Source organism: Eulemur rufifrons, chromosome 1 (assembly GCF_041146395.1).
Source record: "Eulemur rufifrons isolate Redbay chromosome 1, OSU_ERuf_1, whole genome shotgun sequence".
In the NCBI taxonomy this organism is placed as follows: Eukaryota; Metazoa; Chordata; class Mammalia; order Primates; family Lemuridae; genus Eulemur; species Eulemur rufifrons.
The window spans coordinates 12,152,275-12,165,741 of NC_090983.1; the positions used below are offsets into that span (position 1 = coordinate 12,152,275).

Here is a 13,467-nt window from a genome sequence, read left to right on the forward strand (position 1 = left end):
AAATCTTTTTAAAAAAGATTGAAATTGAAATGTATTACAAAAGACAGAAACCCAGAAAAAGAATTAGTATCCTAAAAAGTTATTTAAAAGAAATAAAAGTAAAATTATATGGAAAAGAAGAAAAAAGAAATAATCCAAGAATAATAATTGACCTTTGAAAGAATGAATTTCTAAGATGAATGTATTAATATTTGTATATTTTCACTAATGGGTTTTAAAGCATCATTGGATTTCTTTCTAAATAAAATATCCTATTTTTATTATCTGCTGAGACTTGAGAGTTGCTGATGCTTGGGGACTTCAAACAGGGCCCAGTAAAAATCTAGAGAAAAGTCATAAACTACCTATATCTTAACCCTTTGCTTCATAATCCAGAGGCTACTAGGCAGGAGAGAATAATTTACATTAATTATGAAGGTTTTTTTCCTAAAATACTTTAAAGGCAACCCAAGGACGAACTATTTCAAATTCTAGTTTGACCCTGAACTCGTTTTCCTTACTATGTAATTTCAAACCTGGTGTGGGAAGAGAATAAAAAAGGAAGTCACCTCCCTTCTTCCAAGAGAAGAGTCTTCATGTTTCTGACTGCTATAGATATTTCTCCCATTATCTTTCTTTTAAATTTCTCCATTTCTGTTCATTTTTTGTAAATCACTAAATGTCATCTCTCCCCTAAATAAAATAGCATACCAGCTCCTGAAAAAATATTGTTTTTTTTTTTAATGATCTAGAAAACAATTTGCTTGACAAGCGATTTCCAATCCTCTTTCATCACTTAATTCCAAAACAAATGCTATTTTAACTGTATATTATAACAGGAATCCTAACGATTTTTAAAATCATATGTGACAATCTGACAGGCATCCTAAGAAGTTAAAAATCCCTCTAGAAAAATTCCTAAAAAGCTCAAGTTTCTCCACACAATTCTGGTTCAACTCTGTAAAAGAGCTGGATATGTCAGAGTTATAATTACTGCATCAAGGGCTGTATGAAAAAAGAAGAGCTCTTTTTCCATGCCACTCAAAGGGCAGCCTATAAGCCATCCTGGGGCCAGCATTCCCCAGCATCCTCAACCCAATACAAAGCTGAAACCTTTTAGTAGCATTTACACTATGAGGTTGAAAATCCATTTCTCTCCAAAAGAGAAATTAAATTATAAAGCATTTTTAAAAATCATTTTAGACTTTAGCTTTTATAGATATAAGGTAGTCATTTTATCTTCACGATTCATTGTTTCTCTCTTTAGCTTTAGCCTAAATGTATAGCAATTTCACCAAAAGGATACATTTCCATTAAAAGAGTAAAAATATTAATATAGCAGCTCATGTGCCAAGAGAAAACTTTCAGGGTAATTCTCTGAGAATATCTGGAAGTTCATTAGTGATTTACATTTAAAATATCACATGCTATGCCGGCTTATTTACTATCCCTGGGAGAAGCCATCTTCAGTGTACCAAATGGGTTCAATACAATCTGATTTGACAAATGTTTAATAACCTACTATGCACAAGAGACAGTTTCTCTGCTCTTGGAAGCCAATTTAATAATTAAGACTAAAACTACCAATTATTGCATTGTTTTGAATCTATTCATATGCCAAAATTCTGCTCACGTAATTTTAACTATTTTAGGAGAAAGAACAAAAATATATGTACATTGATAAGATAAAACAAAATGATAAAATAAAAAATTCACAGTAGGGGACTGGGTACCTGTCATTTGCAAATGCTCAAAGCAAACAATCCTTTCTTTCTCTGTATTGGTTTCTACCCTAGATGGAAGCAGAACCTGTTTGGACATGGTGCCAAATGTCATATTAATATAGAAATGTTGTGATGAAGAGGAAAGTAATAATGGTGATGTTAAAAGTAATAATGATAATAATAACAATAATAATATGTTGGATACTCCACTAGGTGCTTGTGTTGTATCTTCCCTTTCTTTTAATAACTCAGAAAAATCAATATTGTTATTTCCAATTAAAAATTGGGTAAACTTAACTTTAAGAGTTAAGGCACTTTTTATGGATCTCACTAAATCCAGTGAGTGTAAGAAACCATCTTGTATCTAGGCAGTAGGATTTTCCTACTACCTCTTCTCCCCTTCACCCACATACATACTCCAAATTTCATTCTTACAATGGAACAATAATCTACAGATTTATTGAAATGCCTAAGAAAAGAAAAAATGTCCAACGTGCATCAACCAACAAACTGATTACCTGTCTCCATCATTGCAAAAATACTTAAGTGAACATTACTAATGCTAATAATAATTTAAGCTACCCATTATCAAAGCATTTTTCTTTTTTGAAGATGTCAAGTATTCTATAGACCTACGTCTCCCTTTTATTTTGCTTCTTGGATTGCAGGACTTAGGACTGTTATCTCTGCTCTAAACTGGAAAGCAGTCGAGTGTATGGATCATATAGCTGTTAGAATCAAGATCACTGACTCCAATAACTGCACAAAGGCAGAGACCTCTAGGCAATTGTCCATTTGCTCTGGTTCATCTGGATGTTTGCCCTCCATTTACTATTCAATGGGTATAAAGTTTCAGTTATGCAGGCTGAATAAATTCTAGAGATCTTCTCTACAACATTGTGCCTACTGTTAACAATACAGTATTATACACTTAAAAATTTGTTTAGAGTAGATCTCATATGCAATGTTCTTATTACAATAAAAAATCCTTTCCTCAAACTTGTGTGTGTATAATTTTTAGAGTTTTATAAAAATATTTCAAGTTTCTATAAATTTTTTTCAACTTCATACCTAAAAATTATCAAAACTGTAACATGAAATTCTAACAAATAATTGGAAGTCTAATAGACATCTCAAGTGTAATATGTCTCAAACCTTTCTTGCCACACCTACTTCTGCTATCTTTTTCACCACAGTTAATGGAAATGCCATCCTTTTATCTCACTCTGACACCCCACATCCAATCTATTGCCAAATTTTGTCAACTCTACCTTCAAAATGTATCTCAGATTCCACCATGTCTCACTTTCTCCAGTGCTGCTGTTCTGGTCCAAGCCACTGTCTTTCCTTCTCTCAATTGTTTTTACAGCCTTCCAACTGATGTCCCTGCCTCTGCCCTTGCTGCAACCTATCTCATCCCAATTTCACCCTGAGTTAAAGCCAAGGTCCTGACAGTAACCTCTATTTCCCTACAAGATTGGCTGCGTTGCCTCTGACCTGATCTTCTAATCACCTCCACCTCATGTGCTCTGCTCTGTTCCAGCTATGCTGACATCCTTAAGTTTCCTCCCATTGTGACCGGGAATGCTCCCACCTATGGCCTCCCTCTTCCTGGAAATATGTTGCCCCAGAGATCCACATGGTTTCTTCCCTCATTTACTTCCGGTTGTTACTCATATGTGACATCTTCAGAGAGCCTTTTTCTGACCAACCTTTTTTAAACTACACTCTCCCCATGGCCCAGCCCCCAATTCCCTGGTTTAGTTTGTTCCACAGAACTCATCACATTTTAGCTTGCTCTATATTTGCTTGTTTCCTTTTTGTCTGTCTCCCCTCTCCCCACCCCCCACCAGATTGTAAATCCCATGAAGGCGACCATTTTTTACTCTTTTGTTCACTGCTTCATCCCAGGCACCTAGAGCAATTCCTGACATATAACAGATGTCCAAAATATGCTTAATGAAAAACTTCACATGGAAACGAAATGGCTATGCAATGCATTTGAACATCAACCTAATAGAAAATTAAAAAGTCTCCTTGGTAAAGCTCCTCTTCATTCATTGCTGAACCACTTCATTTCTCATTCAAACATTAGGATATGCTGAGTGGTATACTTAGCCTTGAATTAGAGGCTAAAATGCAATTTACTAATGAAAATAATGGATTTTAACTATCAGTCCTTTTATTTTTTAAAACATCTTCCTTGCACATCTTATTGAAAGTGCTTTTCTTTCCAAAAAAATAAATTGATCTTTTCTTTTTTCCTCTGCTTCTTGGCAGGTTAGTTATATTCATATTCCCGTACAGCCATGGATATTCTGTTGTGTATTTCTAAATATGAGCATTATTGATAATAAATTTTAACTAAAGGCATGTGTTTCAAGCAGATTCATTTTAGGGGGCCTTGATTTTCCTTCTATCAATTCATGATTAAAATTAATATCAAGGTAACCCATACATTTATAATGAAGATGTTTTCTTTAGGCTACCACAAAGTTAGACAGAAGCCTTAGAGCAATTTTATTAGCATTCTCAGGCTCTACTCTAGCAGTTTCATTTGTTACATTAGACATGTTCGCTAGGAGATATTGCATTTTTAGTAGTTAAAAAAAATCCCCTGACTCATAGCCTTGCTCCATATTAATTCCTTTTTCTTACCTGTTTTTTGGGGAACATTTTGCAAAGGCTGGCTTTAAAGACTGAGAATATCTTCCAATAGCGTGAAGGGTATAAGAAATGGCCCTAGACAAAAACTATTGCCAGTGAATCTATAACCACCTCTACATATTTAAAATTACTTCTAAAAGAAAGATTACCTTAAATTTTCCGATGAGTTTCTTTTTAATCATTCAATTTGCCATAGGGGTGGATGTCTGGAAGGTTCCCTCTTCACTGCAATTCCCTCGGTGTTAAAGCAGCTTAGTTCTCATGCTGACCGACTAGCCCACATGAGGCTCTGTTCTGAAAAGCCCCTCCTCTTACCAACATCTGTCTATTTATTTCAGATATAGAACAGACACTGATCTTCTTAAAATGTAATGTCAGTATTAGGTCTAGGTTATAGTTAAAGTCAAAACAACCAAAAGCATAAATAGCTCTTGAAAAGGTATGTGAGAAGAGCCCTTGAAGGACACTCTTTCTGTTGCCTCTAATGTTTTCAGGCAGGTGACTGGATGAAAAACCTACAATTGTCTCCATTACAAACATAAATGCAATGTAAATTGTAAATTGATGAATTCTGTAGTTTGTATTGATCATCTTAGGACATCTGGTGACCCTTACTAAAAACAGTAGGCCAGCAAGACGAACATCATTTTGACTTGCATAAGAGTGTCCTTAGATATATGCCCATCAATATTAACTTTCCCATCAGCACTGAAAAAAATATATAGAACACCTTTCATAAGTTAATTCATTTAGAATCAGCCTTGTAGATTGGGCTTCTGGCTCAGTAAAGAATTTTTCTTATCTAATTGTATGGTTCAAGGAATAAAAACCTTCCCATGCATTTGGTATTACAACCCATATTACTCCCATTTTTGAATATCTTGTTTAGCTTTGAAAAAGAAAATCTAGATGCACAATTTTAACATAAAAACGAGCAAAGCAGCTTGTGGTCCTCTGAAATGATTAATAGAAAAGTGATTCAAATTAATCACAAACACAAGAGGAAGCCAAAATTAGAGAGAGTTATTAAGATACTGTCTGCTGTTTAATCTCACCCCTTATCAACACATTAACCTTGTTTTCTCTGCCTGAGCACTAAGTCCTACAGCAAAATTAGGTCAGAAATTCACATCAGATCAGATCAGCTGATTCATTCCAGCAAGACCCTGACATGCTGCAGATTTGAGTTTAATTCTAAATAGGAGTATAGCTGAGGGCTTTTGGGTTTTTTTTTTTTTTTTTTTCCTACATTGCTCTAAGCATAGGAGCTATGGCTAGCTGTACAGTATTTCTATGCTACCTGTAGAGTATTTCTAAATATGCTAAGGCAAACTATAGAGTATTTCTTAAAGTTGACAGTTGTGTTTCCTAACCTTTGTTCATTTAACTGTCTTCACCTGTGCAATGGGGTGTTAACACCCTTTTTGATATACAAATAAGGTATTTCACTTTTCTACGTGCATCCAATTAAAACAAATCTAATGATATAAGCTAGTTGTTACCAAAATAGCTATTCATGCTGCACTAAGTGGGTATATCATTCACTAAAATGCATTTCAATAAATGCTCTCTATTTCCATAAAGTCTTCTGCCACAAATCATGGGTATGATTCCAGAAGCTATAACTATCTAAAGAGGATTTATGTAACTGTTAACATTTCTCTAATAAGAGCTCTCTGTGTAATTATGTCTTTGGGTAAAGCAATCATGTAACATATTAACCAATTCAAAACTTTGGTATCATCACCATTTGATTTTGGGGCAGCAATGTGTGTTAGTAAAGGAAAAGCAAATTTTTTAAAAATTTTCTCCCATGGTCCAAAATACGGACTTTAGTGATCCTTTGGTTCTTTGAGTAACAGAAATACTGAAATCCTCAAATATAAATAGCTTTCAAGTATACATACTAATATGTAATTGCATGTATTTTTTTAAAAAAGGAGCTGTAAATAATCTAATTTGATTTCTGGCTGTCACTTTTAAGGAGGAAATATAACCTCATATAGATCCCTTGAGGGCATCCACGGGGAATAGAGACGTTCCTAATCAACCTAAGTAGTCCTTTGTGTCAGAACCACTTTGCTAAAGTGGAGAGCTGTCTTCCAGACTCACAATGTTTGGGGGAATTTCACTAATGTAGCATTTGTTTCATTACAAGAAAGAAAAATCCAAACCCTTTCTATGGTAGAAATCATCCTCAGAAAAATAGGTACTGGGAACAAGTTTTCCTGTTGCTTTTAATTTAAAGGATGTTTCTTAACATTATTTTAAAAATACTATAGCTAATAACACACTGAGACAGCACAAGGACTAGGTCCAGAATTGAGAAAGGAAAATCCATTTGAAGGGAATTTTTGTGCTTTTAGTATATCAGATGATCTTTTGACTGCTCATCCTTCTCCTATCATGTTGTCTCATGATGGCCTAAACTTAGCCCATAAATAGTGATCCTCCAAGGAAGGCCTTATGGTCACAGGTACACACAGGTTCCACCTTATGGGTTGTTTGTGGCCAGACTCTGTTCTCATTGACCGCTTGCTTTCTTCTTATTGGCTGGTCGCTGAGCTGTGTCAATGGTTCAATTCACTGACTATCATGCCTGTTTTTGCCTTTTCACTCACAAAACAAACTTCAGGGTTTTGCAACCTCTCCTGGGTGAACTTCCTTGTTTAAAGATATAGGTTTTGTGTGTCTTTTATAGTCTTTTTGATAAAAAGTAAATCTCATTTAACAGTGCCTGCACAAAACCATTAGGATTTAAAATAGCAGAAAAGATGAGCTGCTGAAAGAATTTTTCATTCTTCATTAATTTGTTTCCTTTAAGTCTTTCTTCTCTTTCTCACCAAATGTTATTTGAAGCTGTTAGGAAAAACACTAACAGCATCACTTTTTATTTATTTAGTATTTTTCAGCCAGCCAGCCTTTTAAGTAAAATCCCATTTGAGAAATGGAAGTGAAGATACAAGAAATTTAATGGTGACAAGATGCTCAAGTTAGTTTAAAAATAAGGAGTTGGGCTCAGAAAGCCTAAGGGACTTAGAACACCAAGGAAGTGATGGGGATATTCTTTTCCTAAGAGCTCAGTGTTTTAAGCTTCCCGGCTTCAGAACAAAAGGCATTTCTGCACATATGTGATCCAGAAGGTCAATCATATGAAATCCTATTTCCATTTTTTAAGCAATCCTTGGCAGTCTGCACATTTCTGAAATTGCAACTGGCATATTTCACAGAGAATTATCATCAATGCTTTTTCAAGGTCAAACATGCCTCTTCTTTAGATTTTCAGTGTTTATGTACTATATATTAAATCATAGTATACATATAAGAAGGCTTTCAGCAGACATGTTAAATAATTTTAATTAATTAGACTGCATTTATTAATGCCATGTTAAATTTTTTCCACTTGACATAAATTGCATGTTAAAAATATTAAAATATGTGTTGACTTTGATGTGGTATTGGTATTCTGCAGCCATCACCACGCCTGCAACCTCACAATGGTGGTGCGACTAGAATCTTGCTATGGACTTTCTCAAAATATTAAAAATACATTTCTTATTGCAAAAGTAGCAGCAACCCAAAAGTGTATTTTGAGGGGAGAATGAGAGATTATTACTATTTTTAATTTGTCAGAACCCCAAGATACCGGTCACCATATGAAGAAAATGAAATTGGATTTGAACATTACAATGAATGCCAAGACTGGATCCCTTGCTGAGATCCCACAGCCAAGCTGTCACAAAGAGATGCAAGGAGACGAAGCTCCTCCTCCTGTCCAGTCTTCACTGCTCTGGCTTCTTTCACTTTTCTCTCTCCAACCGCCTCCCCCAAAATATTTAGATGCTGTCTCTGTCCTCACACTGTGCACAGGCCCTGCTTTTGGAAAGGGAAGACATCTGAGAAGTCTCAACAATTGAGGCTGCTATGCTAGTGTTCTGGCCCTTCCAAAGACATTTTCACTTTAAATTAGAATCCCAGGGAAATGTTTTGGGGAGGGAGAGTAGGAAAGAATGAAGAGTTACAAATAGCATCGTTCAAACCTTAACTCAGGTAACAACTGTGGGAACAGTAATAAAATGGTGTTTGGGACACTATTGACCTCACCCTGGTATGGGGCATACCCAACAACTGACTACGAAGCAGGTGCACCTGGTCATTTTTACTGTTACCATCTGAGTCTCTACCTGTGATTATCTTTGAAGTATGGCCTGGGTGAACACTGATGAAAGTAACTCCTCTTAGCCCGATCCCAGCAGCACAGGCATGGAACAGACTTCTGCCTCAGTTTGCCCTCCTGGCACACTATTTTCCAACTAGAGCTTGTCCAGCTCTTCACTCCATTCTGCAGCTTTAACTGAACTGAAGATTTTGGAGAAACAGGGAGAAAGGACTGTTCACTAATTCTGAACAGTAATTCTGCCCTTTATTTCCTTTTCTACTAGTCTTTCCCAGTTGCTCTGTTTTTTTTTTTCACAAATTTTACCTATAGTTTGGCTGCTGATTTAAATTTATGCTCTTGGCTTTAGATAACCAGGTTTGGGGCCCTTCTATTTCTTCATTCTTTCGTCATTCCTTTACCTCTATGCTGTGGCATCCTTCCTCTTAGGAGGGCTGAGTAGTCTGTGCTCCATCTGAGATGTCTTAGATGCTTCCCACCTACTCAAGGACATTCTCACAGTAATTTTTTCCCTCTCCTAAGTCCTCGATATTTCCCTTTCTACAGTAATCACTCATATCAGAATTTCAAATATGCTAATTTTCTCTCAGGAACAAAAACAACAAAACTGGTACATACTCCACTTGCCCCTCCAACTACTCTCCATATTTTTGAATTTTTAACCTTGAAAATCCTCAAAATAGCTCTCTCCATTCTGCTTCTCTTTCTTTCTTTCCATTCTCTCATAAACGTAAGTACATTGGGTTTTTCCCCAGCCCTTCAGTGAAACCAGTCTTATTAATACCACCAATGTGGTAAAAGGCAACCGTTGATTCTCAGGCTTCAACCCATTTGATCTATCAGCAAAATCTCTCTCTTCTTTAGTCACTTGGTAATTTACTCCAAGGTACCACTCTTCTCTGTGATTCTTCTCCTCTGTCACTAGCTGTTCCCATTGGATTCTTTTATGGTTCTTATCCAGTGAGCATTTAGGTGCCCCAGGAAATAGTCCTGGGTTATTTTATTATCTCTATCTACATTTAAGTCCTCGTTATCCTCATCTAGGCTCACGACTGTGAAATCTATAGAATACAACTCTTATGTTCATTCCTCCAGCTTTGAACTCTACTATGTGCCCCAAATTCTTTGTCCAATCACCTCTCCATCATCTCCACTTCGATATTTAAAAGGCTTCACAAAATTGTCCTACCAAAGCTGAGCTCTTTTTCCCCCTACAATTTACCCTAAACTTGTTCCTCTTTTAGTCTTTATCATTTCATTAAATGGACACATCATTATTCTATTTAGGCAGAAACAAAATAAAATAGGAAACAACAACAGAGCAACTTGAGTGCCACCTCCAATTCCCTTCCTTGCTCAACTCCTACATCTCATTAACCCAAAAATTGAGATGGTGCCCCAAACTTGATTATTTTACATCACCTTTACTGCTACCATCCTAGTTCAAACCAACATTACCTCTCACCAGTTAGAACATAACATGATGGGTGATTTTCTCCTGTCCTTTGCTCTAATCGCAAACAGGGTTAGAATAAAGTTTTATCTTCTGCTGAGGAGGTGATATGGAAGTAATGTCTCCATATCATTTGGGACTTTTTCAGTTCAATGTATGGTCTGAACTGTCTTTATTTTTATGCTTTGTAACATAACTATGGAAAATATTGCTTTATTAATCTATCAGGAATCAATTCAGAGTTCACATAAATGGATTTCTTGGCCCTCATTTATTATGTAATGACAAAGTTTTGCTGTGTCTCCGCCTACCTAAATTCCTGCTCTTACGCCCTTGCACTCTAGACTTCCTCGGTTATGCTCTTTTGAATACTTGGCAGTGAACCACCTAAAAATTAGCCATTTTTGCATCTGAATCTCTATAGATCTTTAGATCAAAACCTACTGAAGGTGGTTAATGAAACACAGAAGTTAATAGTAGAGTTATAAGCAGACTTTGGGTGTTGTATGAAATCTAATGGCATGATTCAGCGAATAAATTTCTATGCTTATCGAAAAGAATTAATTGTTGAACTTTAGTGACAAGATTGGGAAACTTTAGATTTTAGAGCCAAAGTTACTTTAAAAATCATGTAGGCCATCCTTCTATTTTAAGTTTTAGAAAACTCAGACTATTAAAACTAAACTTCTTTACTTGAGTATGCACACATAGAAGTATATCAGAAATACTTCACAGGAAAAAAAAATGTCCTAAGAAAGGGCATTTAAGTGCCCCAGAAAGGAATCTGTGATACCAATTAAAATTGATTAGAAATTAAAAAGTAACAAAGTCCCTAATAACAAATTGATTGAATTTAAATATATGCAATTGTGAAAATGTTTATCAATTTTGCAATTTTACATCCATTTTTATACCTGGTAAGAGGATACATTTCCATTTTAATGGTCAAAAAAAATAGAATTCACTCTTCCAAAACAATTTTCTACAATGTTTTCTTGTGGTTTTTTTGCTTCCAAATCTCTCTCTCTCTCCCTCTCTCCCTCTCCATCTCATAAAGTTATTTTTATTAAATGATTGGAGTAGTCTGAACTGACCTACCTTCTTCATAAGCATGAATAGTTCATCTTAAAAGAATATTTTCTTGCCCTTAGTATCATAATGTTCACAGAGAGTAAGCAAAATTGTTAATGCCAGATTAGATGAAAAATCTACCAGTGAACCATCAAAATATATGAACTATTATTATTCACTTATCAGTTAATTGATATGGATTGATTTCTTGTCTTCCGGAATTTTGTGCTTAGTAAATGAACCTTATCGAAGAAACAGGACTCCACCAAACACAATGTGTATCTACCTGCACCATTGCAAAACACACACACATGCAAACTGAAAACCCTGTAACATTCTTTCAAAAAATCAAAAGATGTGCATTCTTCTTTGGGTATCAGTATCCTAGGAAATTTAACCTCAATTTGGAAGGCTGCAATCCGGGGCTCATAAGCTTATAGCTGGTAGGTTTTGCATCATAAACATTATTTAATTTGAACAAACTTTGAGCACTTGGTACCAAACAAGAGATTTAACAGCCATAAAATTCTGCACAGAGAGCATGCACTGAGAATTCCACCTGCCTTCAGAGGATCATATAAGTCTAATTATTAATGAATCTTGGTCATAATCTAGGAAGAAGATGAACTCTGTTCTAAGGTAAGAACTATAAACAAGGGCCATGAAAGGTAGGGATTTTCATAACACTCTGGCTATTAAAGTGTTTGTATGTTCCCTTGTGCTTTTACCAAGAGGTTATTGAGCATGAGCTTTTATTTAGAAGAAATTGAATCCTTTCTCCATCCCATCTGTAACTCCATATGCACCACACACTAGTGAGTTACTTTTGTTAACTAAAGTGAGGATCCTGTCAACAGAGTGAATGGCTTTTTTGTTACAATTGAGGTGCCACTTTCACATTATCTCACCAAGTCTAACTTTGGCAAGCCCCTCCTTGACCAGCTGACAACACCACAACCTTAAGCAACACTGACAGATTTCCCCATGTCCACAAAACCCAAAATACTTTTTTATTTATATTTACCGCTTTATTGCTTCTTCTTGTCTTCGGCGTTTTTCATTCTTCTCCTTCAAATAGGCCAGGTTTGTTTCATTTCTCAAGCGATCATTCTCTCGAGCAATGTCTGATGCATTCTGAATAACCAAGCCATCATATGCCTTCATCCCCATATCCTCTATATACTGGAGAAATGTGTCCAAAGGGTCTTCCTCAGGATTAGAACTCATCATCTTGGAGGATATCATGTAAAAAAGAGCACTTCCTGTAGAGTGAAAAACACATTATACTTTTATCAAGGGTGGAGGTAAAAGCAAGGTGCTTTTAATTATCCCTAATATTTTGTCAGTTCAAATCTCCAATAATTATGGTAGAATCTATTTGGAGAAAATCTCTCATTAGAAATTACAAAGAACCAGAGTGTTTTAAGTAAATATTAAGTGCCACTGAATAGCAAACACTTCCTCAAAGCAGCAACATTGGCAAGACAAAGGCCAAAGCTCTTGTACTGAAAGGAGATGTGAAGATGTAAATACTGTATGCAAAGAGAAATGGTTGACTGAGGTAATTAGAATAATGATTTTGTTTCACAAAAATGTGTTCTTATGCCAATAAGATATATCAGATTGAAGCTTCATTTATTGCTGATTGCCATATACACTTTTCTGTTCAATTTCAAATAAAATGACACAATTATTTGGAATGAACTTTTGTGTTATATGTGCTTTCCTTAAAATTTTAAATTAAAATTTATGAATATGAACTATTTATGCAAAATATAGTAGTGATAAAAGAAAGAATACATTTTAATATAATTTTTCTAGAGAATAATCCCTTTCTGGCCCTCAGTTATTTTCCATAATGATCTTCTAGAATGGTTTCATACTGTAACTCAAGTATCATGGATTGCCACATAATCCTGACCGTTCTACTAATTCAGGCATTGACAACTGTTATATCATTGCTACATGAAGGTTTAAAAATGTGAGCCACAGAAGGGATTACTGAAAAACCAAAATCAAATCAAAACAAAGCAAAACAAAAACGCATAGGACTTTCAACCAGTACATATTACCCTCACTTGTAAAATGATGGCACTAACTCCTACCTGCTGCTGATGTGAAGATTAAGAGAGGTGAGAGCTGTAAATAAATTTTCTCCATTTTATAGAGTTCAACAATAGTTCAACAGTATGATACTGTTAACTAATGTTATCATAATAAAAGTATGGGAGGAAAAGACTGGCAGCAATAACCATGTTAAATGTATATATGTGAATGGATGGTGGGTGGATGGATGGGTAGATAGGCGGGTGGATGGGTGGGTGGAAAGGTGGATGGGTGGATGGATGGGTTGATAGGTGGGTGGATGGGTGGGTGGAAAGGTAGATGGGTGGATG

The 13,467-nt window shown here is 35.6% G+C and overlaps 1 protein-coding gene across 1 annotated transcript in view; it reads right to left on the bottom strand.

Moving 5' to 3' along the window:
* The window catches only part of NYAP2 (neuronal tyrosine-phosphorylated phosphoinositide-3-kinase adaptor 2), a 246,582-nt gene extending 234,266 nt beyond the window's left edge, over window positions 1-12,316 (bottom strand). Inside the window, exon 1 of the mRNA XM_069466671.1 lies at window positions 12,096-12,316. Within this exon, the coding sequence (XP_069322772.1) occupies window positions 12,096-12,316 (221 nt within the window). The remainder of the gene's footprint in view (window positions 1-12,095) is intronic.
* Window positions 12,317-13,467: the final 1,151 nt, after the last annotated feature.